General features: G+C 34.6%; 1 protein-coding gene across 1 annotated transcript; it reads right to left on the bottom strand.

Annotated features, from left to right (window-relative positions):
• On the bottom strand, nt 1-24,474 carry sim1a (SIM bHLH transcription factor 1a). Its single transcript, XM_088934243.1, has 12 exons — nt 24,291-24,474; nt 23,340-23,952; nt 18,698-18,780; nt 16,961-17,050; nt 16,650-16,758; nt 16,468-16,553; nt 15,678-15,877; nt 15,463-15,569; nt 14,875-15,022; nt 6,171-6,336; nt 5,392-5,809; nt 1-1,826 (listed from the first exon to the last, which is right to left on the bottom strand). Exons 2-12 carry the CDS (start codon nt 23,512-23,514, stop codon nt 1,090-1,092), a joined length of 2,319 nt encoding a protein of 772 aa, XP_088790369.1. The 5' UTR covers nt 23,515-23,952; nt 24,291-24,474; the 3' UTR covers nt 1-1,089.
• Nucleotides 24,475-25,152: the final 678 nt, after the last annotated feature.

Raw genomic sequence — 25,152 nt, 5'->3', positions numbered from 1 at the left:
TGATTGCAACTATATTTCAAAACCAAAAGAAAACATTTTCTTCATTCACATAATAAATACATTTATGCACCTGTAGCTCAAATGTCATTTTGAGAGCATATTTACATCATAAATAAATCTAGTCAAGAAACATTGTACAAGTTCAAAGAAACATAGGTAGCCCAACCAAAAAGTATTTTTAAATACATTAGGAGAAATCAGAAAATGTACAAATTATATCTACATTTTAATATACTATAAGGCTACTGCTGACCTTACAAGGCAAGGCAAACTGCCAAATCTCCTGGATTAACAAACTATGAAGAAAATAACTTCTTGAGTGAGGTCGTAAACTTGAGCAATAGATCACTTTTTTAGGTATGCTGAGACCGGCCTTCTCAAACTCATTTCTAATTTATTTTTCACTCCATGTGAAACATCTCACCTTCTCAACACAATACAAAATTCTTGTTCCATTATTTTTACTACGGAATTATGGCTCTGTGTCAACGTTCACATTACGAGCAGCAAATCATTTTTGACAATGGGAATTAGTTAAGAAAATACAGAATATCTTTCATGTTAGGTGTCCTGCTGAATTCACTCCTGCAATTTAAAGCTGTGCCACGTTAAAATCCACCTTCAACCCAAATGAAAATGGTAGAATTATTTTACTCCCTTGCCTTAAGATAACATAGTAATACCTTTTTTTAATTAAGTCTGACTGATCAAACGTTTTCAAACTAAATTCATTCCATCCTTATCGTAAAAGATACTGTATATATCTCTGTTTGCCAAACATCCTTCAGATCTTTAAAATCTATGCAAATGTAGTCAAAATGTGTGTGCCAATGCAGGGAGGCATAAGGTCACAATCCAGTTTATGATTAACTTGGCTGTTCCTTAAAAATTCACTAACGGATAACAAGACCTTCTAAAGAAACTCATAACGCCTTGTAGTTCATTTAAATGTTTCTGCTTTAGATCATCACATAGCAATCCTTTAAGCCTTACAATTCTAGTGCATCTCAGGCAGACCAAACACTAACTCTAGTGAAATGAGTGCTATAAATATTTGGGTAGCTCTCAGCACCACAACTTTTACAAATGTCAGCTTCCATTTGTGATTATGACAGATGTCCCTTTGTGTCCCTGCGCTGGATCCTGCTGCATTCGTAAATGCGAAGTCACGTCATAGTGGGAGCCATTGCAACCCAAAGAATAGTTTCGGAGGGTTTCGGCATCGTAAAGGTGCTCCAGTGCATAGCCAGTCAGGGAGTATGCATGCTTGTCAAAGTACTGCCGGTGGTGGGAAGAATAATAGGAAGGGGAGGACGTGCAATGGTTTCCGTGAGTTTGGTGAGGAGAAAGGTCTGACTGCAAGTAATCCTTGGTTAAGGATAAACCTGATTTGGAAATTCTGTCCGAACTTGGGCTACTTATTCGTGACAGCGACGTGGGGCTGTTGTCCTGCTCATTGTCATGGGGACTTATCATCTTCCTGTCCCTGTGCTGGAGGTGGTCACACAGAGCAGAGCTGGTGACCGCAGGACCTCGGCACACTACCCCCTGTAGCTGAGTCTGTGGGAAGTCAGTGCCGAAACACGATGAGTGAGTCTTTGCCACGCCATTCAGTGGTGCCAGGTGATCCTGATTGGCCTTCCTAAGCTGCAATCGGCTCTCTTCCTCTTTAATCATCTGCTGTGTGGCCCTGATAAGCGTTTCTATCTTGCTGGGCTCATGAGGGCTGCTCTGAAAGTGGTCACTGCGGTATCGATCTCCCGAGTCACTGGCTGATCCAGGGTCTGGAGAGCTGACAACACTGTCTTCATCCCAGTGGCCTCTCACTGCAGAAATATTGAAACACATTGAAAGGATCACATTTAGATTCACCAAATAACAGTAAATCCTGTACATTTAGTTTGAAAATTAGTTAATTTTACTCAGAATTTTACTGTAATGCAGCTGAATTTAAAATATACTGAATTTCTGATATTAATATACATGGTGGTGACAGTGTGGACATAAAGACAGGTTTCTGCTCGTTACATTTTTAGTGTATTACAGGCAGCTTATTTTCATTTACCTAACAGATAATTGTTGTCTTTAGGATGATTTTCTTTTTTAGTTTCACGTACTGTAGCTAGAGTAGTTAATTGCTTTGCTTCTACTTAAATGAAAATATATTAAAATACTGCTTAAAAGTCACAACATTACCAGGTCTGACTAATTTCAAAGAAGAATTGTAATATAGAGGCAAATATGTGTACAATAACCAACAGTAGTGACCTCAGAAGAAACAGATCATAATTGATTTTTATGAGGAGAAGGAGGGTCAAGATTTCCATTCCAAAGATAGCTCTAATGAAAAAATGAAATATATAACGAACGTTCGGGAGGGATGACGACAGCCAAGTTCAATCAGTCTCAGCTGTTGGTAATTTGTAATCAATCATGATGTCATTTCCTCACCTAAAACATAAATACTATATGTTATCCTCTCCTCTCTTTTACATACATCTTTTGCATCCTTCCTTCTGCCCCTTGGTCACTCCTCACTCTGCATGGGGGTCCCAGCCTCCCTGACCTTTGGCCAGGAGGTTGGCCCTCAGACAAGCAGGTTGAGCCAAATTTACTGTGACTAAAACACTCCATAAGCCTTTCAGTATGCTTAATTCCTGGGTGTTGCTATTCCTAGGGAACTAAGAATTTTTATCTATGAACTGAATTCATGTTTCAGAATCAAGCTTTTTTACATAATCACCTTCGTAAATGCGATTTATTTTGTAATAAATATACGATAGGAAAATCTAACTCGCATAAATATTCTTAGTAGCAAATTATACAATAAACAAACGTCATGAAAGATGTTAAATGACAAATTGTCATGTTTTATTTTCATCAAAGCTAAAAAGCCTGATTTTGAATCATACAAGCGTGCAAATTATTTTACCTATATGGATGTACCAAAATACTTCAGCTCTTAAAGCTTTAACTACACAGTTTTCTTAAGTGAAAATTTAACAGATTATACAAAGACTTTGTCTCTTGCAATTTCTGACAGACTCAAAGCTATTTCTTAAACTAGGAGATTAGGAGTGAGAGTGGATTTAATTTAAGATAGGAAAATCTTACATTTAAATTATCCTTCTGCATATGGATTGTCTTGCTGATATTATGCCCTTGGTTATACTCCAATCATCACTTCTTCTCATTAAATATTTTTAAGGTAACTAAAAACTTGGAAAACATGTTAAAGTCTAATTAAAAAATATTGTTTTATGCAATATTTTTACCAAAGGAGGTGAGGTGATCCTATTGCACCTATTTTTACCATGAACTAAAACATCACAAATTTAATATGCTGGGGGAGGGGGAGTATTTCAATTGTCTCAGTTGCCTTTTATTTTTAAAATCATTGCTTTTAGTTCAGATTATTTCTAAGCATCACTGAGATTTTTTAATTGTCAGATATGAAATTTATCATTAAATAACTAAATATATCACAACTTCTGGAATAATCTAAATCTTCCCTGTCCATAAAGGTATTCCCCATAAATTTATCTTGAAAACTATATTTTAAAAACCATTTCAAGTTTCATTTGATTTTGTTTTACAAAACAAATGCTCCAGCAAAACTTTAAATACAGTTTGCTGGAGCTTCATCTCACATGTTTCAGGGACACCTATGGTAATGCATTAAGTCTACAAATGAATTATCTTTGGGTGATTTTGTTAATATTTATATGATATTGATTATAAACATTACTGGTATGTTAGATATTCCAGAGCTCATTAAATCAAGCAAAACATTTTCAAATGCAGAGACCATAAATGTTATAATAATATGCTGTAATAAAAACACATTAAACAGTAATATCGTGAACAATAAAATCATGATTCAGTATGTCTGAATATATAAACCCTGACATTCTCTTGCTTACATTATTATAAAAAATGCATAACTCATCCTCTTACTTCTAATAACTTTGAGGTGTGAGTTTTTCTTTAATGTATGAAGAATTAAATTTTAAGCAATACAGGTCATATCTTTAGTTTTTGTAACTCAAGAATTGCTTTTAAATGAAGTTCACTTACTGCATTACTGATTGCATTAACAAAGCATTTTTACAAATAACTGCAGCATTGGCTGATGTGTATTTAACATAGCAGTGACAGTACTTTATTGTTATTTTAGTTTAAAAATAGGCATTTTTATAATAGCCCATAGTGATCCCCTGATTAGATTTGGGATCCATTATTACTCTTTTATTAAATACACTATGAATAGACAATGTGATTCGTAGATTTGGTAATATGGTACGTAAATATCAGGCTAGTGATCTAGGGTTATTTTCTAAACTAAACACACAGTACACCGGGGACAACAATATCCAAGAATTGATGCTTTACGGATGGTTGGAATGCTTGGTGAGAACCATTTGGCTTAAAGTTAATGGGTATCCTCCTGGTAATAGTACACCGAGGCTTGAACCCCAGTCAGACTGACTGACCAAAGGGGTAGGTGGATGGGGCGGAGGAGGGATCCTCGAGATGAATTAAAAGGGAGGTGTTTGAGTTCCGTAAATGTAGCTAGTTTTGTAATCCTGTGTATTGATGGTGATTTAGTACAGCTGTGCGAGACTGACGTGTCGTTGTTATCCCTCCCTAATTTCAGTTTCGTTAAAACTTTCTTTAAACGAGACTTCATGGATCAAAGTTGCATGTGATTTCAGGTTTGTCTCATTTTTGCAGTTAACAGTTAAGAAGGTATATTGAATAGAGTAAGAAAAGCAAATGTATTGTCTCTTTTACTATGTGTTACTCCAGATGGAACACAGAATCCCTATATTCTCTACAATTGAAAAGAACCAGCTAAAATTAACATATTCTGCCTTTAAAACTGGGTAATTTTTTTTACTAATTTTATCTCCAAGTGGTAAAATAAACATTCTGTGTGATTTATATTATTAATTATCTGCAATGAGTATCTGATTTATCTTTAAGGCTTTCAAATATTATGTTTGCTTCTTACACAGAAATGGCTTCATTTTTAAAAAAAAGTTCATATGCAAATATGATCATTAAGCATTTGGAATTATGGATTCATTTACTTAAAATTTTCATCCACGGCTCGGAACCTTGGGAAGCTTCTCAAAGCTTGCTGGGAACGTAACTAAGCTTGTCAAAGATTTGTGATCTTGTTTCTTTGACAGCTAGAACGTTCCACAGTTTTAAAGTAATCCGGTTAATTGCTGATGGTGAAACTTACAGATGTGTAGGCTCACATATAATCTGAATAGTGTTGAAATGAAAGAAGATGGTCTATTTGATTATAGCCATCAGGTGCAGCAAATTGTGCAGCAAAAAAAAAAAACAGAAGAGCATTAAACAATAGCATTAATAGCTTACCATGGACACTGTGAACTGAAGCAATGTGTGGCATGCAGTTGTCAAATCCTTCCCTGTTTTCTGGTGAGGATTTGGGGACAGTCAGCAGGGAACGAGAGGTACTCCACCAGCTCTCCCTGCCGGGCTGAGGAGTGCCCAGAAAGTACCTGCCAGCCTCACACCTGCCCCCATCACAGGCCTGGCTGTGGTAATGGGAGTGTCTTTCTTCACTCAGTCTGGCAGCATGATCGAGGGTAAAACCGTAACACAAAGAGCTGCGGTCCGAATACTGTCTGTAGGCACAGGAGACGTCAGGGTGTTGGGAGTGTGGTCCTTCTCCGTGATCCAACAGTTGGGGGGAGGCAGAATCAGTCAACGGACTCCCACCCCACTGGCTCTCATGGTCAGACTCTGACCTTTCAGTGTGAAATCCAGAATACTACAGGATTCCAAAAAAGACAACAAGTTATTTTAAACAGTACAGAAGCACTCTTCATAATCAACTGAGCTAACTGCACAAAATTAAATAAGCACGTTCATTCACTCTTATTGTTTTGTGTTACTCTACTTATTGCAGCAGATTTTCTATCTGGAAAAAGGAGCTGCTTTTCAAAATCACCTTTGTTCATCTAGTTTCTAGTTTATCATAGAAAAACAACATCAGAGTTTAACGTTTCAAATTAGTTTCCTTTGATCTCCAGACAAGCCGTCAGTTCAAGTAAAATGGTCTTTACTTAATAACTATATTCTCTGTTATAATCAAATGAACCCCTGTCGCGCCTTTTGAAGTGTTATTCTACCTGTGGGTATGGAGAAGCTCTGGCTTTTGACTTAGTTCGGGCCACACGGGATTTGCTTGGTTTCCTGCTGTCCGTGATTGTGGGTGTAGAGTTTGCGTAAGAAAATGATGGCTTGTTTGATGTCACTTGGTCTAATGACAGCTGTAGTCCCTTATATTCTGTTTCCCTGTATAGTGATAAACAAAAAGACAAGTACATTTAAACTTTTACAAGTCAACAAATTGGATACAAAATTGATTTGGCCCTGCTCCTTCCAATTGTGTTACAGCTTTCAGGTTAAAATATCTTTATCACAAATTCATTATGCTATTGGTCTCAACACTCACTTGTTGTATACTTAATATCTCTTAGTCTAAATTACTACTTGTTTTTAGATATAGTGAACAAAGGAGGGTATTTGAGGCATTATATAATTTGAAACATCAAAGTAGTTCAGAAAGAAAATAAATATGCCAATATTTAGATTCACTCAAAACACTGACATGTCTTCATAAATTTGTTTTTTGATGGTTTTCTACCCAACACAAACCTGTGATTAAGAACAAGACTTGTAATGAGAGATTCATGTCTGGGTGTCAAATGTTTCCAAGGGGCTTAGAAATAAAAGATCAGCAGTCAAGACAGTTCCTATGCTGGCTCACTGTTGTAATTTGGTGCTCAGGATAAATACGGATGGATCTTTCCCAGCATTCACGGATTTGTATCCCTACTTCATAGCCCTTGCAGCAGCCCCTGGAATTAAGGTAGGAGGTCCTGAACTCCTCGAACTTAGCAGCCATATTACCATAAGAAGCCAGAATGACCCCTTGAATAAAGAACTTGAAAGGTTCAGAAAACTGTCCTTCTTCAACACAGCAGCCATATCACCCTGCAACTCACACTGAACCTCAGCAGGTGGGAGCCTGGTCAGTACCTGGATTGGAGACCTCCTGGGAAAAATTAAGGTTGCTGCTGGAAGAGGTGTTAGTGGGGCCAGCAGGGGGTGCTCACTCTGCGGTTTGCGTGGGTCCTAATGCCCCAGTATAGTGATGGTGATACAATACTGTAAACTATACTGTCCTGACTCTCTGTGGTCATTAAATATCCCAGGGTGTTTCTCGAAAAGAGTAGGGGTGTAACCCCAGCGTCCTGGCCAAATTTCCCATTGGCCTTTATCAATCATGATCAATCTTCCTAATAATCACCATCTATGAATTGGCTTCCTTACTCTGCTCTCCTCCCCACTGATAGCTGGTGTGTGGTGAGCGTTCTGGCACACTATGACTGCCCTCACATCATCCGAGTGGGGGCTGCACACTGGTGGTGGTGGACGGGAGTCCCCGTTACCTGTAAAGCCTTTGAGTGGAGTGCCCAGAAAAGCACTATATAAGTGTAAGCTATAATAATAATAATAATAATAATAATAATAATAATTATTATTATTATTATCAGCTCATCCTCCTGGCCAGGCTGTTGTCCCCCACCCAAGGAGGCTCATGTCAAAGAAGACCCTTTGAACACCCACCTAATGAATGAAGTTGTTGGATATGGGCTGCATCTTCTGAATTTAATGAAGGCCGTCAGATTGAGGATTCAGTTTATTTCCATGTTATTCTAATCAAATGACTACATACGGAAGGTTTCTGTGACATCAGTCCACCATAAATTTGACTAAATCTCAGAGGAGTTATTATTATCCCTATTATCACTAAAACTAGTTAAACTAGAAACTAGACCTAAGCGGTCTCAATGTCAGGTGCCCTTCCAATGACCTTTACATTTTTATTGTATAATCTGCATTTTTTATTATGAATTGGGGGGAGAATGGGTTTTTGGAACTACAATAAAAGCATTATAAATTTACGTCAGCTTTTCCAGTAAGAAAACATTTAGCAAGATTTAAAGAAAACATATTACTAGAATTACATCTCATTTTATCTATTTTTACGTACCGAAATATTAACAGCATAATCCCTTTTTTTGTAAAAAAAAATTATCCAAGAACAAGCACCCATTCAAAAATTCTATGCATAGGATATCTGTTACATGATACTCTATTTAAAGCCTTTTTGGTAATATGTACAATTATTTTTAACTCTATAATATCTTTACTGGAACAGTGAAACAGATGTTTTGCCAAAAATATTTTCATTTATTTTCTATGGTACTGCCTAACAATTCTCATGCTTATGTACTTGAAGGCTTAAATAATGTACTTTTGTGAATGTGTATTGTCCCATTGTTAAGACTGGAATTCTATTCTCGTAAAGCAAACACAGCTATCAGAGAAGTGTGTGCACACAGAGATTTAGCTTGGCAAAGAAACATTAAAATAAAATTCTCTTCCAAGATGCTTTTATAAACTATGAATTATTCTTAAAAAGTATTGCTTCCGTATGACAACTAGATAAATACCCCCCACTTAATATGTTTTATAGCTTCCACAGATCATGGAATACAGTTTGGCTCATTAATCCTTAAATTAACATTAGGTAGGCTGTTCAAAGGATTAAACTTGTGGTAAAATGTGCCTATAAACCCTGTCACAACAGTCCTCAGTTTCTGTTAGCAGAACTGTATGCTTACAATGATGAAAAATAAGAGCGCTATTAGAAAAGTTTTCCAGGACATTCGAAATTTTCTTGACAATTATTATAATTTAAAATAATGACAAATGCCATATTTCAATAAAGGTCTACAGCATGAACAATTAATTTTCTACAGGCTGTCTTCATAACCATTAGCATTTAGAATTCCAACAGAAACATAATACAGCATGTGTTCATAACAAATTTAATCTGGAATCTGTATTGCTTTAAGACCAGTGTTTCCACAAGCCTGTGTAGATGAGTAAAACTTCAGTCACAGCAACAATGTACTGTACACAAGGAACATTCATCTACGGTTGATACGCACAAACACGAAGAGTAGTCATCTGAACAACAATAGTAAACAGCAAAAAATCAATTCACAGGCAATAGGATAAATTGTTCAAGATTTTAGAGACAAACTGTTTACATTGATCCATGTACATGGACCTCTTTTTTTACATAGGAAGCTTCTATCCTATGCGACTTATTTTGACATTTATACAGCTGGGCATTTTACTGGGGGAAGCAGGGTAAAGTAACTTGCTCAAGGCTACAACAGCAGTATCTCACCCAGAACACAAACACACAGCCTTCTAGTTACAAGCCCAGAGCCCTAACCACTGCTCCACAATGCTGCATTTACCGTACGTCTCACCAATCGGCTCAGTTGCTCTCGGACTACACCAAATATTTTCAAATTTGAAATAAAACTGTTTTTTAACTTCAGTTATACCTGCTAACTAAAAGAAATGCAGAGGCCCATTACTATTAGAGTAATTCTATAGGGTTTCTTAATTTCACATTTTATATTGTCCCTCTTCTTAAGAATGAAATATAGACCTAAACTTCCACCTAATTATGATTGGCTAGAATAGGAACTAGCTTAGAATAGTAAAGAGCATGCCTGGCTATTTTCTTTACTCACAGATCTACACATTTTAAGTAAATAGTTGTCTCATATATTCAGATCTTTTCTTTTAATTTTTGTCCAAAGCAAAAACCAAACTAATATTTTTCAGTCTATGATCCAGTGAACTCCACAGCCCTTGCCATTTAGTACTGAATGTCCCCTTGTATTGTCTAATGCAATACATCATCACTCACAGAAAGTTAATCATTTATAGTTTTGTTAGTTACTGTACAAACATTGCATTGCTCTGACAGCCTACATTTCTAAGACAGACCCATTATTTGAATTAATTTAAAGCTTATCTGTTCCAGCTCTTATTGCTTGACCTATTAATGCTTAACTAAATATGCATTAAAAACCACTGTTTAAACTGCTTTTATAAGTTTAAATAATATTCTGAGATTGGACGCATTGTACTGATTATATGCATGAAACCATTGTTATCTTTTATTAAAGTACATAAAGGTGTGTAGTATGCACCCCGCTTTCTAAGCACACAAATATTTTTTTAAATAATAAAACAGTTGAGTCAAAAACATCTGAGTGTTGTAATTAAAAGTCAATAAATGCTTTTCAAAAAACTCATATTTGAGTAGTCTCAGTTGTGGTTGCATAACATTTAGAAGTGTTTGTTGTTCATTCAGTATGTGCCAAGCCATAACAGAAGGAAGCACTTAGTTCAAATACAAAGAGAGATTAATAGCCTTACCTTGCTTGTTTCAAAACCAGAATAAAATTTTGTTTGCAATATTAATCCAAGAGAGGAAATTATTTCCACAAAAGTAAGAATTTAGTGGTCTAACTACAGACCCAGACTTATTTAACATCAAATTGAGACGTTGAACAGTGTTACAAATGCTTTCTAAATATTTTAAAATATTGTACCTTTTTATAATGGGCATGTAATGTTTGATACACACCTGTCTCTTAAGATTATACGCATCTTAAAGTGGTTTTATGCTCTCCCTGAATTAGGAAAAATAATTTACAGTAGATACAGTAAGACCATTTACTGACATTACTAAAAATCTGCCACAAATGTATAATGCAGCTGTTCAATCCTTCAAACTTAACACAGAATGTTTACTAAGTAGACAAAATCAGAAGGGAATCTCCACATATTTATGAATGGATACATCTATTACATTTTGGATATGAATTATATTCGACAAAACCGAACTAGGAAAATATACTTAATATAGCTCAAAAATACATTCAATATTCACGCACATATTATGTATAGACCTCCCTCACAACGTATGTATATACATCTGTAGTACATATTCAAAGTGTACGTAGGCTACCTGAAACCCAAGAGTCTATGTGGTGAAATCTTTATTATTACACATCAACATTGAGTGGGCAAGTCAATCAATCATTTTATGTGCTATAAAACCCTTCACAACACTGCCAAAAATAAATATCTTCCAAATGGTTACAGTTTTGTTCAAAAGTCCAGAGGTTTTTGTTGGGGTTTATAAACCTCTCTTGTAACTATTAAAAAATCCTGTGAATTTCACACAAACACAAACCTGACTCTGTTAATTGAAAACTTCAAGATGCCAGTCATTCCCAACTAATTAAAGTGATCTGATAATGAAGAAGGGATCCGCACATTATCTCCTGCTGCATTTTAAAAGATTTGCTGTCAATGAGCAACAATTATGATGATACTACAATAACTGTGAAAAAACAATAACACTGAAATTACATTTTTAATAGGATTTTCAATATTACAAAAGCACAAAATAGAAGAAGTTACAAATAGATCTCACTCAACAAAAAGCTGACCAGAGAAAACAAACTGGAATTCAGTATTTATACTAGTTGGCAGAGGAAACTGAAATAAAATCCTTTACACATTCTTCATTTTGCTGCTTTAAAAGTCATGTCCATGCTCAGTTCATACTGAGTAAAACATAAAAATGTGTAATTTGTGGACCTATAATGTTATAACAGCAACACATCCAAGAATCCATCACTATGATTTGAAGTCAAGCAGAGTTTTATGAAGCTTCGCATGTTTCATCAACAGGAAATCAATTGGCATTACAAACTGAAATCGGTGCCATCAATAAAACACAACCCAAACTTCACTAAACATTTCAGATTGTTCTGGTTGTTTGAGGTTTGGAAGTCATTTTCCCTGTGCATGTATTTTTGAAGAAATTCACATAGGTTAACATTCTGTTTTTAGGCTGTTTTAGTTTTTGGTGTTAATCTATGTACAGGTGAATAGATTTGTGACAAATCTATTCACAAATAGCTGCATTTGTATTCGCAAAACTCTCCTATCTGTGTTTGAGTGATTTATGACAGAATACCATTTCCTTTATTTTAGAATTTATGTTATTAAGTCCTGGAGTTCATTCCACTGAAGTCCTGTAAATGTTCATACTTTGGGATGTTCCGTTCACAATTCACAATGGGCCAGTTTATACAAGTGCTTTTTCACATGAATCAGCAATGTGCGGTGTGCAAGTGTAGGTGGAAAACTTTTGAACATGCTGGAAACAGCCTTACTGTTTTAAATAGGACATTGGTCTTTTCAGGTGAGATTCAGCAAAATGTGTGTGCAACTAAGTATATCACTAAATACAATGTTTATGCAATCGCACATCAAATGAAAAGTATAAAATTTCAGTTTTAAGGAAATTTCAGGAAATTCTTAATATATAGATAACCCTAAATGATGAGGGTGAGGGAACCTTATATTGTATGTAATTAAGCTATAAATAAATCGTTGAATTTTTGAATATAGGACCATATAAGATCTATTTACCACATATAAGTATAAGTTATAATATAAGATATAAGTTTTTACCACACAAAAACGGTTTTCAGTATCTGGAGTATTAAAACTGGGCCGTTTAGAATGCCTATGTTTAAAGTGTGGACCACAACACTCCAGCAATGCATTACAAAATGGGGATTCTCTCTCTGAATCAATGGGACAGTTCTGTGAACATGGAAGCACTATATTCCAGGTAAACTGCACCTGGATCCAAACGGACTATATATGTACAGTAGATAGCTGAAATATTACCTTCTCTCTGTTTGAAAAGGCATTCAAAGAAAAAAAAAGAGCAATCCGTAGAGAAGAGAGACTTTACTTGTAAAAAAATGCAAAGTAGTATCAAGTCCACTCTGATTTCACGAGACATAAAATCCCTCAGTAATGAAAAACCCACATGTAAACCAAGCAACTGCTTTTTCCATTTACAGAATAAACTAGGAAGACCAGTCTGCACTTCTCACTTAAGATGGAACATCTGATTGACATAAGGTAAAGGTAATAAAATATTTCAGTAATCTATAAAACCTTAGCGATTAATACACCTAAAACAAACTGGCAGCCATAAACTGGCAGCCATGGAATTGTTTTATTTTTATTACCTGTTAATTACAGAACATAAACCTTTTGATGGGTTTTGGCATTATATGTATTAATTCAATGTGCTTTACTTGCCACTAATCTCATTTTATCCTGAGAAGAGGTTCTTATATTATATCGGGTAATCTGCATGTGTGTTTTTTCAGATAATAAAATATTTCAACAATCTATGAAACCTTAGTGATTAATACACTTAAAACAAACATGCAGCCATAAACCGATCATTTTTTATTTTCATTACCTGTTAATTACAGATCATAAAACTTTTGATGGCTTTTGGTATAATATGTATTAACTGAACTATTAATTTGCAACAATATGGAGTAAATAAATTCAGCACACACGCATGGCCATTTGAACTTCATCTAAACTGTCTACATTATGAATCACAGGAGTCATAAAGAATAAACAAGTCGATAAGAGGTTTGTTCTATCTGGTGATAATTTGTAACCATTTACATGCACTGGTGTGCTGAATGATCAGGATGAATCCAAATTGGACGGTTTTTCTAATACTGATAAATCAAGTAATCAAGGACTATGCATTGCAAGCATATGTATTATGCAGTTTCAGATCTTCTAACAGAAGACCTTGTGTATAAACTTATTTTATAAAAGAAAAAAAGTTGTGCTCAAGAAATCTGGGGCATCAATCTCTTCCCGGTGGAATTATATTGTTTTTTGGCAGAATGCAAGAGACTTTTCTACACAAATCCTTGGGATTAAGAGAGCAAAGATATACATTACAAGAGTTACCCAATCCTAAACATACTAGGAAACTGAACATCCTGTAAAATTCAGTCACCACCTCATTCTCAAATGTATCAAAATAAACCATGTTGTTTTGCATTATCTTGTTTTTTGTTACATATCTAATGCATAGTTCACACCTGAAACTGACTGTTAACTTGATTTCTCTTTTCTGTGGATTACAAACACTACTTTGCCAATGAATTTCACAAACAATACTGCAGAAGAATAAAAGGCCCAAATACAAATCAACATAAGGGGCATTCATTTGACACTAATTTACAATAATTTATTTTTCTATGAAGAATGGTAATAGAGCTCATGGTAACAGAAATAATAATATATTAATCCCCATTTTGCTTGTTATAGAAATTCTAATGCTCTGTAAATACTTATTGAAGAGCTTTCTTGGTAGAGAAGAATCTGATTTCTTAACTGTCAAAATAATACATGACTTGATTTTTCAGATACACCACCTTAACAGGAACTTCTACAAATGTAATTACTAAATAAAAAAAACACTTTCCACAATCATAGATATTACTCAGATACACCATAATTTAACTGTTCAACTTTTTTGTTATTATGATCAATATTCCTCCAATCTGCAATATAAACAGAATGTTTTTTCTGGGATTCTACATGCAAACATTAAGAGAATGTTTTAGCAAATGCTGTCTCATCCTCTCATACTTTCTTCCATAACCATAATTAACTTAATCATATATATAATTTAAAATTTAATTTAATTAAACATTTCTGAAAGAAGAGCTTTCCTTTGTCCTCTCTGCATAATGGAGAAACAGTATAAAACACATCTGTTTCCAGAAAAGGAATATAGTCCACTATATTGATATGGAGCATTTATTGACATAACAATGTGAAATTTTAATTTAATTAATTGGAGAAGCTGGAATCATAGATCTATTGAAATATTAGAAAATGTTAAGACTGTCTTGCAATATTTTTTCCTAGAATTTTAGAATTTTTTTTAAAAATTCCAGGAAAACAATAATATTTTCATTTTTTTTCATAATATCTTGTAAGCTTACAAGATGTTATGAAATGATGACTACTTACGTCAGAACATAGTTAACACTGACTATGCAGTGCGGCCTGGAGGACCTGCTGTTGTGTACGATTGTAGCATAGCTCTGGATCCATACCCATCCTCCATGTTTGGCAAGAAATCTGTAGTATTTTGTAGTGACTTGTCCTTTTACAAGTACTGCAGCAAAAAAAGAAAATGTTTTCAAACTTAAGTCTGAATGCAAGATAAAATTACAATAACACAGTAAATTTTAGCATAATTAAGAACACATTTATTTTACCTAACGAAATGTACCAAAATACAAACAGTACCAACACAATGTACCAAAATACCGATGGAATTCTCAAAGAATTACTTTTTAGCAATAATCTTGTTTTTTTTTTTCAAAATGTATCCAAGGCTTCAAAGATTTAATTTAATTAAACATACCACTTCCTATACTATAAAGTTACAAGGGTTAGACCATTATCTAAGTTTCAATAATTACCTTAGTTGCATTGCTAAATAAAAAAATTATTTGTACTTGTTTTTTGTTTTTTTCATTCAGGTAAACAACCGAAAATCTGATTATACACATTCACATTTTAAAACCAGAACAGATAGATAGACCTACTCACACAGATGATGAGCACACCGTAAGTGAAAGGTATCACAGCTATGAACATGGTGGTAGAGGGTTTTTTCTATCAAATCTTGAGGTTCATAACCTGTCAGATCAGCAACTCTGTGGAAGGTAAGAAGAAGGGATAGTTTTAATCGTGGTAGGAGTCTTTTGTACAGGTAGACGGTTTCTGTGTTCCATTTCTCCTCGGTTACCTGGTAAAATGCCTACCTGGAATCTAAAAATATCAGTTTCATGTCAAGGCTGGCTCGGAACATGAACATGTTGCTGTGTAGTTTGATTTCCGTGACTGCACTGGGGGGCAGTGAGTGGCCAACAGCCACCAGTCCTACATTCTGGTAACACCCGTCAAACGGAGACATGTCCAGGCTGTACTGGCGGATCTTCAGATACCCACTGCAGTGAATAACCTGCAAGCCACAACAGCAAATGAATATATTAACTTGTTCTGACGCTGGCATTTGTGCTTATGCTTTTTTATCATTATCATCTGTCTGATGCTAATGTATTCATAATGAGCTCAATTTAATACATTTCCAGATATAATTGTTAGAAATAAATATAGGCCTCTTCTAATTACACCACACACAGTGTATTTTACCACTCTAGTTGTAGGATAAGTCTTTTCAATGAAAATTATTTTAGGGAATGTGCATAGAATTCAATTTGTATTTTATGGTAGCCAGACTTTTAGGGTAAGTTTATCTAAAAAAGGCGCAAGGCCTCGTCATTGCATGCAGCATTATACACTTACTACAGTATTCGTTTTAATTTTTATACAAAGTTTCTCTTTAAAACACCGGTCTCAGAAAGTTTATCTGGTTTAAAATTAGAGCATTAAAACCGAATATAATACAAAACCAAGTACAAAACAGGTCAATCAAAATAAAAGAAGACTGAAGATTGTTGCGATAAAATTAAAACAATGATGACAAAGAACGTTTTTATGAACTAAAGAAGAATTCTGAGAATTTCCAGATCTGACAAGATGATTACAAACCTTGTATCCACCACACGTCAGTCCCGCATTTCTTTTCGCTAGAACGCATTTCATTCTTAAGAAAAAAGAGCGCTCTATTTCGTACTCTGAAATATAAAAAGAACCCATTATTGTAATAAGTTATATACTGTTTTTGATGAAAATGTGCATCAATAACTTTCTTTTTATTTTTATGCGCATACCTTGGACAAAGTGTGAATGATAAGGTTGGTGGGCTGTGAGCACTGCCGTCATTTCGTCATGATCAGCGGGGTGGATATATTCATAAATGCTATTTCCAGTCAGCTCTACCTGTTAAAATTAACTTTTGTCATTCATTTATAATAGACTTACCATACACGATCATTATAAATCAAGCCAAATAAAGGCTGGTTATAAAAAATGAAATATTTTCTCTGCACGTTGCGCGGAGCAATAGCAAGAGACACCGCAGAAGCAGACATTTCAGGCATGACGACATATAAAAAAATATCGCAGAAGAGTCCGCGCATACCTGCGACAACCCCAAGTGCACTGACGCAGTTTCTGAAATGTACATTATCTTCCCATCCGGAGCCACGACAAAAATGAATCCATCTAACGTCTACGAAAAACAAAAAAACAACAACACTAATTAACAGAGAAGAAAATACATAAATGAAAACCCTACATTATTTCAATATTTAAAAGCGTTTCAGTCGTATTATTATTGTTGATCATGATTATAAAGGAAAAGGCGTACAAGCAACACTTTTTTCAACAGTATAATTCTTTATTTGAACAAAGGGGGATCTGTGCACAATTTTGAATACTAGAAAACAATATTTTACTTAAATGAACAGTAGCATTTTGCGTGCATATTTTCCGCATAAGTTATTTTTATTACATGGTATTATTAATATATACATATTTTATCTAGCTACTACAATGCTTCTTTTAGACCAGCAATATTATTTCAGCTTTTTATTTGCGTTTTTATTCCTTTGTGATTATTAAAACACTCGTTAAATAGATTTTGATACGGTCATGTTTTGGTCACATTATTTAATCGAATAATTAATGCGTAATATCAATACTAGGTTAAAATAGCAAATTAAGCCAAATATCGCAACATTGCAATTAAACAGACTCTACTAGCATTTTGGGTTGGGAACAGCGGTGTACAGTGTTTTGTAGATCAGGTTAAACGATATCGGCTAGTTAAGCACTGTGTTAACGTACTGCATTAATGGCTTTTATTTGTATTTTCGACATATAATCTTAGAGCACAAGTTCCGTCTCCAAACTTTCTTCTGTAGCTCCTGAACATGCTGTGCTGCAGTGATCCATGAAGAATCAAAATATATTCGGGAAGACACAATTGGCCTCGAATTTCAAATGCTTAACATGCGATAATGTACTATAAACAGGAGGTGCCTAGTGTGAACAAGCTAAAGTCATCACAGTAAAGTGTATTCTCACATCAAAAATAGTATAAACACTCACTGTACTCTGAAAAGCCAGGGTAATCTAGCTACTTTAAATAATCAAACCATGTTCGACTTTTTAAACCTAAAGAGTGAATAAATGTTATATAGTAGCGAATGAACAGAATCTGCATAAATAATCGTTTGATGCCAAAACAATTAAAAAGCTAAACATATATACTGTTCGAAGTTAAGCTATATAGATCAACTTACTGTACTCCCATAATATATTAAGTAATTGTGATTATAATATCAAATACACGACTCGTATTTTGGGGAACTAATTTGCACCTTAGTTATTTAAAATAATAATAATAGCTTACATTTATATAGCGCTTTTCTGGACACTCCACTCAAAGCCCTTTACAGGTAATGGGGACTCCCCTCCACCACCACCAATGAAATATAACTCTTTAAAAGGCTACAACCTCCGAAAACCACTCAACAACAACAACAACAACAACAATTATTAATAATAATAATAATAACAGTAATAATAATAATAATAATAATAGTAGTAGTAGTAGTAGTAGTAGTTTACAAAAACGCATATTAACGCAAATAAAACCAGAATTCATTGACGGTCTTTACTTTCAATACAGATTAACTTTAAGGGGGGTATTCAGAATAAAGACCTAATACATAGAAATATCCCAATACCATATCACAGCAAGCATCATTCAATTTATGAAAGTAAGAGCTCTCCATAGAGTGCTGAAATTAGATATAACCAGTCTAAAATTATTATTATAGTATTTTAAGCCATTGAATAAACTTTAAGTTACCTGTAAGAGATGTGATCCCAATTCCCGGCCCACATTGTCCAAAGAACTTGTACGGCTTGGGTGACCCCAAGCTTCCCCTAGTCCTAAAATTAGAAATAATTCATCAGTAAAATCATCACGCAGTTGTGAAAAAAAAACAGAATTAACTACTTCGACTGTAAACGTTTAGCTCAACATCTTTACAATGGATACTTATTAACTGCACAGCACCTGTTGAGGTAACACTAAAGACATTCCTGAAACTTAGTACTATTCGTTACGAGATCCTTCAATTAGCTTCCGGCTATAATTTCAGATAGTCTTATTACTTAATACAGATTTTATTTAAATGTCCGTATTTTGGGCGTTTGTACGCGTTATACGAGCAGTATACTACATATTGTAAGCTTAGGAGCAAAAGTCGATAGGTTTACAATATAAAGAATTAAAAACCTTAACATGCAGATCATTTCATTGAGATTTTAGCCTATATCCCTATTTTAAAATCAGGAGAAAGCCAGGAAATTCGATAAAGTAAATAAGAGTTGCTTTACTGAAATCCTGATTGAAATGCAAATCATACAAAAACAAACATACACTGGACGAAGATCAAAGCAAACTATGGTTTCCCATTTTGATATTAACCAAATATGCACTTCGAGTTTACATAATAGAAACAACAAAAACATCCCCTATCGGCTAATCGAACACACGGGACTCGGGAAACTTCAATAAAGGAGACAATTCCAGTTTCTAAAGCAATTGACGATTGATGAAAAATACAGCTTCAATTTGGCATGTATGTGATAACTAAAATGCCGTTTAGAATTATTCAGTAGAAAAGCCTAACAATAACAATCGTCCTCTTCACTTTGAACATCGCTGTCTCGTAAATTATACTGGGGGAAAAAAAGGATTTTAAAGTAAAATGACTTTCCATGAATACAAGAGAAGATCCTGTAATGTGTAACCCATGAAATATAAGAGATGACAAATTTTTGATTGCACAAACATCTATGCGTCTATTCCCAAATATCTTTTACCGTTAAGAAATACTGCATACCACTGAATTCGAGTTCTTCTTAAATAATAAAAGACATACATTATATATTAAGAGCTACGGCTCCAACCCCCCTGCTCTACTTCAGGAAAACGTTTTTTTCTCCAACCTACGTTCGTCCACAAAAAGTTTAATTAATATAGTTTGTTAGGTGTAAACATTATCTTACGTGCCACAAAAGGTCGGCTCGTCTGTTCTGTGTGATAATCTGCAAGAGTACTAAGATTTAGCTTTGGTTTTGCACTTGACCTACCGCGGGGAGAAACCGAATGCTTCACATCAGTCTGCTTAAATAAGGACAAAATACGCGTTGCCTTGAAATGCATTAGATTAGAAATAAGATCTAAAGATACTCTTGCAATTTGAAGAGGTCTAAACGCAGGAAAGTGCCTTTCAAATGAAAAGAGTAGCTGTTGAAACTAAGAAGAATAATTGAATCTTTTTTCAAAAGGATTTTTTTCAATTGCTAACAGGACTAGGGAAAACATCTCTCTGGTTAACGTATTACTGTTTTTGGAAAGGTTCCCAGTTACTTGGAAAATCAACTTTAAAATTGCTACAACCGATTAACTGAAATCGCTACCATGTTCACTTAAACCCTAGCCTTTAAACAGATGGCTAATATAATACTAACGAGCATTCAAATACTAAGCATTTACATTTATAGTAAAATAAATCTCAAGAAAAAGTAAGAATATATTCCTAAATATTATAAAAAGTGTTCTTTCTGTAAATCAAAATTAAAACAGCTTCATTTAAGGCGGTATTACAAGGTCCTCATTTAAAATGCAAATAACGATCTCCTCAAGAAACTATTCTATAAAGGTGAATATTCACCTATACAGCAATCCAGAGAAAGCAGTGGAAACATATTATAAATAACATTAACTAATTCATTATTATGGGTGATGTGATAATTATCTTTTCGTGTGTATCAACACTGGCATAAGCGACACTCACTTTTGAGATTTACGATTTTGTAAAAATACTCTAACCTTCTCATGAAAACACCCATTTATAGTTCTTGCAACTAATCTTACACAAAGGATAGCTCTCTGAATATCTGATGTCACCGTCTTCCACTGAGTTGAACGAAATTAAACTTCCTCAGAGTTTAAAAAAAAAGTAAAATTGGTATGTTTTACGCTGCAGGAAGATAGTTATGAGCAATATACTTGGTACCTCAAAAGTGACATTGCATTTTATTGTATAAAAGCGATGTTGGCAGTATTAGGTATAGTAAGAAAACGATGGTAATGGATTAATGTAAAACAAACGGTTCTTCATAGCAGGAATTATAAAACTCTTCTAAAGGGCCTACTACTCGAACCACATACAGTAGCACGTCACAGTATAGCTCTTTATCCCTGGAAATCTGTTTTAAGTGTACATTTATTTCTAACCAATTACTGCGTTTTCTAATTCTCCAAATAATCAAGTTATTTTTATCAAACTTAGTTGGGATGTTTTTATAATTCTTGCTTGTATTATTTTTATTTCTGTTTGTATTTATCACTTCTGTGCATAACCGTTAAATGAAAATATTCTCATTAAAATACACAGCACAATGACGTATTTATACCTAAACCTATTTCTAAATTGACATGACATAATAAAATTGTATTATATTTACTCTATAATTAATTATATAATTATATTCCACTGTACATTCCACATGTAATGTGAAATAAAAAGTACATATCAGTCGCATTAAAAACACAATGTTAAACTGTATAATAGTGTTTAAGAATTACGTATTAGTGAGAAAACGTTTTGTTCTTTTCGGCAGTCTATCTGCATTCCCTTGTTAAAATCGTTGACTTGATCGGTTCTTCCATTTTTTAGGGCACATACGGCTAGATAGAGCTGTTTGCCGGGATTACGTTCAAACCTAATTCTAAATTACTCTAAAAAAAGAAAGTGACGCGTGAAAGAAGCTAAATGAGAAAAACTTGTGGAAGAAAAATAAACAGTGAAACCTAATACTCAATCACTTTAGAAAAACAGCAGAGAAAACAACATCAAATCAGGAGCTCGGGTGGGAACGATTTCTATACCAGACTATAAAACTAAATAATGCAAGAACAATCTTTTTTTCATTATGATATCTGAAATGCTGTAAATGTGTTCAGTACTTTTGAACATTGCTATTATTGTTGATGATCAAGTGTTTACAATGTACGAAAAGGCGAAGTGTTTACAATCAATATACGGAAGAGAAATGTGGAATTCTCGCTCAGGAAGAGAAACCACTTTCATTGTTTAAAAAAAAACAACAGTTAACCCGACGTTATAACGTTGCTATATTTCTTGCTTTCATGTATTTTGTGTTTGCAACTTGACACTAATGTCCATTTAACAATATCAAATAATTACGTTAACTTAATACGTGAATATTTAACAGATAATAAAGTACAGATACAGATATAATGAAGGTATTGAACATATATATATATGTGTTTACAATATACAGATGTAATTAACAGATTCTTTAAACCAAATTTAGCTAAAAAATATTTTCGTTTTGTAGGCCAAACATGCGAGAACTCACCCATGAAAAGTCTTCAACATAAATGGATAAACTGCATTTCAATACATTCTAAACAGAATCAGATTAAAAAGCATATGGAAGATAAAATATCCATATGTTGTATGCAAGTACATACCACTTTCACTTTGCATTTACAATTTCCGATACGAATCTACAAATTATTCAAGATTTGGGGATACAATTCTTTTACAGTCTGACATGCAAACACTGAATTCGGACCTTTAACTTTAGTAACTGGCGACTTGGATCCGCCATTCCTTCTCCATCAAAATTACTCATATCCCTACAAGCAACACCATATGCTATTTCTGATCAAACATCGAGCCACACAGGCACCAATAATTGGCAAGACCTACTTGCAACCACGCAGAAAAGTAGCCCATTGAGACTGGAAGAGGTGGCAAATGATTTCTAATAAACCTTTTTAGGAGCATCACAGTCATCATTGCAAATGATAGGCTCATTTTGACAGCAAAGAACATCATAAAGCAATGCCATAAAATAAGTCTCACTACTGATTTAAATGAAGCCAGTCATTAACATTAAAATGCTCTCTGCTTTTTGTTTTCTTAGTAGAACTGATAATGTAAACATATTTACAAATAGCCGATTTCTGATTCGGTCGCGGCTGTACCTATATACAGTATGTTTTCAATGGCCTACCGCAGCATCAACTCTGAAATTGAAAATCGTTAAACATATATTGTTATTATACATACTTCCATACTTGCACTTAGCGCCTGTCTTGATAAAATTCAACGCGTAACCCCGGCCGTTTAGAATTATACAGTGATGCAGCTAAACAGGACGAAACCGATATACTCCTCACCAAATACGCTTTTTATTTTTTAAACAATAAAATTAAACTCTTTCTGGTGTTTTAAACTTTGTGTTAAGACAAAAAATCAACTACTAGTTCTAAAACTAAGAACTACCGCTAATTTAAAATCAGGGCAGACCACTTCCATGACACATTCCCTTACACTATATTCTTACTATATGTATTTTTGTTTCCATAATTCCACAAAACACTCTGATTTTAGTAAACTTACCTTCGGGAAAAACGATTCTCATCTTTAAGTAGCTGGTTGTGAGCCTTATTATAGACGCTTTGTCTAGTTGGGATGTGATGGCTGATGGCAGAGGCAACAGTTTTGCCAGTTCGTAGAATTCACTGTTTTCTTTTTCCCGTCTTGTCCGGGCAGCATTTTTGGACTTTTCCTTCATTTTTTTTTCAGTTTATTTAATATATAACCTCTATTCGACCCTTGTCCTGCTTCAATGTACTGACAGGTCCGCCAGAAGACAATAAATACAGATTTATAGCTAACTCATTTTAACAAGAAATATTCTAGTTGTATTGAGTGGTGCTAGAAGGATATTTTTTTACGCACTGTACCTGCAATGTATATCTAGGTATCTGTCTGGTTCTGATCGATAATTTAAACTAAATCCAAAACGGGTCAGAAGAGCCTCGGGTCCAAAGTCACTTGTAGGCCAGTGTGGAAAATGGTGAACTTCTTGTCCCGTTTTCATGCTGGGAGAACAGGTGAAGCCATAATCCATTTATTTTACATCACAATTTTAAGGCCAGGCATCTCTTTTCCCTTTACTGACAAATGTTGAAGTCCTCCATAGCGTTCTTGAAAAAAATAACACGTTCCACTGGGAAAGAAAGCAATATGTTACTTACAAATTATCCATCAAATATTTTACGGTTATACAGTTATTAGTTTCACAACGTAAAACCAGTGTGAAGCATCGTCAGGGTTTGGAGTGCATTTACACCATAGGCTCATGGTCAAAATAATTAATACAAATGTGCACGTGCATTCTAGCTCACATCAGTGCATACACACGAATGTAAATATTATTCTGTTCAGTATCTGAGAACCAAACTCCACATATAGCAGTTTTAACAAATTAGCTGACGTATTTAACGCTAGTCGCGCACCCCACTGTTGCATTAACACGGATTTAGACAGGCTTCTGCAATAACTTACCTCAATTCACAGCAGGGAGGACTCTAACTTCCATTTTCATTCAGTCCAGGACAATTTAACTACTCTTTGACCCACTTCACTTCTCGCACCTTCTTTATTTTGAAGTCTTCGCAGAATTCCACCTGAGAGAGCAGGAGGAGCTGTTATTGAATACACATCTCTAATTTAGGGATGTGAGTATCTAAACTAGTTTCCACCCCCTCCTCTCTTCCAAACTCTCAATCTTTCCCGATCTACCTAAGTCCTGCCCATCTCCAATCTTTGTCATAATCACCGCTGCTCTTATTGGGCAGCGAGTGTTGTGGTCGGTTTGGCTATTGGGCGGTCTTAACACCATCGTATCCGCGCTAGAAGTGAAACCTGGATTTCTCAGAAATACTAACCTCTGACCTCCACAGAAAGCAACGTGAAGAAAATTAGGAAGCTACGACGTACTTTAAAGTAGCCTATTCTATGTTTATACAGTTAAAAGCATACAGAACCAAACGGGCCGCATTCTATTTTCAGTGTGCTTGCTTTGATTGAAAATGACTTTATGTAATTTAGATTACATAAAGTACCTGGCTGCAAGGCTTGTACAGTGTTTAATAACTGTATTTAACAACTCTTAGGGCATCTCAAATTTTATAATACTTAAAGTATGTTGACGAGTCGGGAAGTTTTCTTTCAAGAACTAAAGAACCTTTTTTTTTTTAGTTTGTGTTTTCCGGTGTTTAGTTCTATGACTTACATAAACTTTAAAAATGAAAGAAACATGATTTCAATGTATGAATGTCAGGTGTAACACTGTGCTTATTTGGATTTCATTCCAATTTTTTCCTAATAGGTAAAAGTTAACATGAATAAGTGGCGGATAACTGTA

The sequence above is a fragment of the Atractosteus spatula genome, chromosome 2 (assembly GCF_055471065.1).
Source record: "Atractosteus spatula isolate fAtrSpa1 chromosome 2, fAtrSpa1.hap1, whole genome shotgun sequence".
Classification (NCBI taxonomy): Eukaryota; Metazoa; Chordata; class Actinopteri; order Semionotiformes; family Lepisosteidae; genus Atractosteus; species Atractosteus spatula.
This window is presented reverse-complemented; position numbering and strand designations above follow the sequence as displayed.

Bases quoted from the DNA above. Each gene is read 5' to 3' on its own strand.
- sim1a (XM_088934243.1), bottom strand. From the start codon at position 23,514: ATGAAGGAAAAGTCCAAAAATGCTGCCCGGACAAGACGGGAAAAAGAA. The intron at 16,554-16,649 runs GTATGCGCATAA...TTTATATTTCAG, and splicing joins TCATTCACACTTTGTCCAAG to AGTACGAAATAGAGCGCTCT. The intron at 15,570-15,677 runs GTAGGCATTTTA...TACCTTCCACAG, and splicing joins CTGATATTTTTAGATTCCAG to AGTTGCTGATCTGACAGGTT.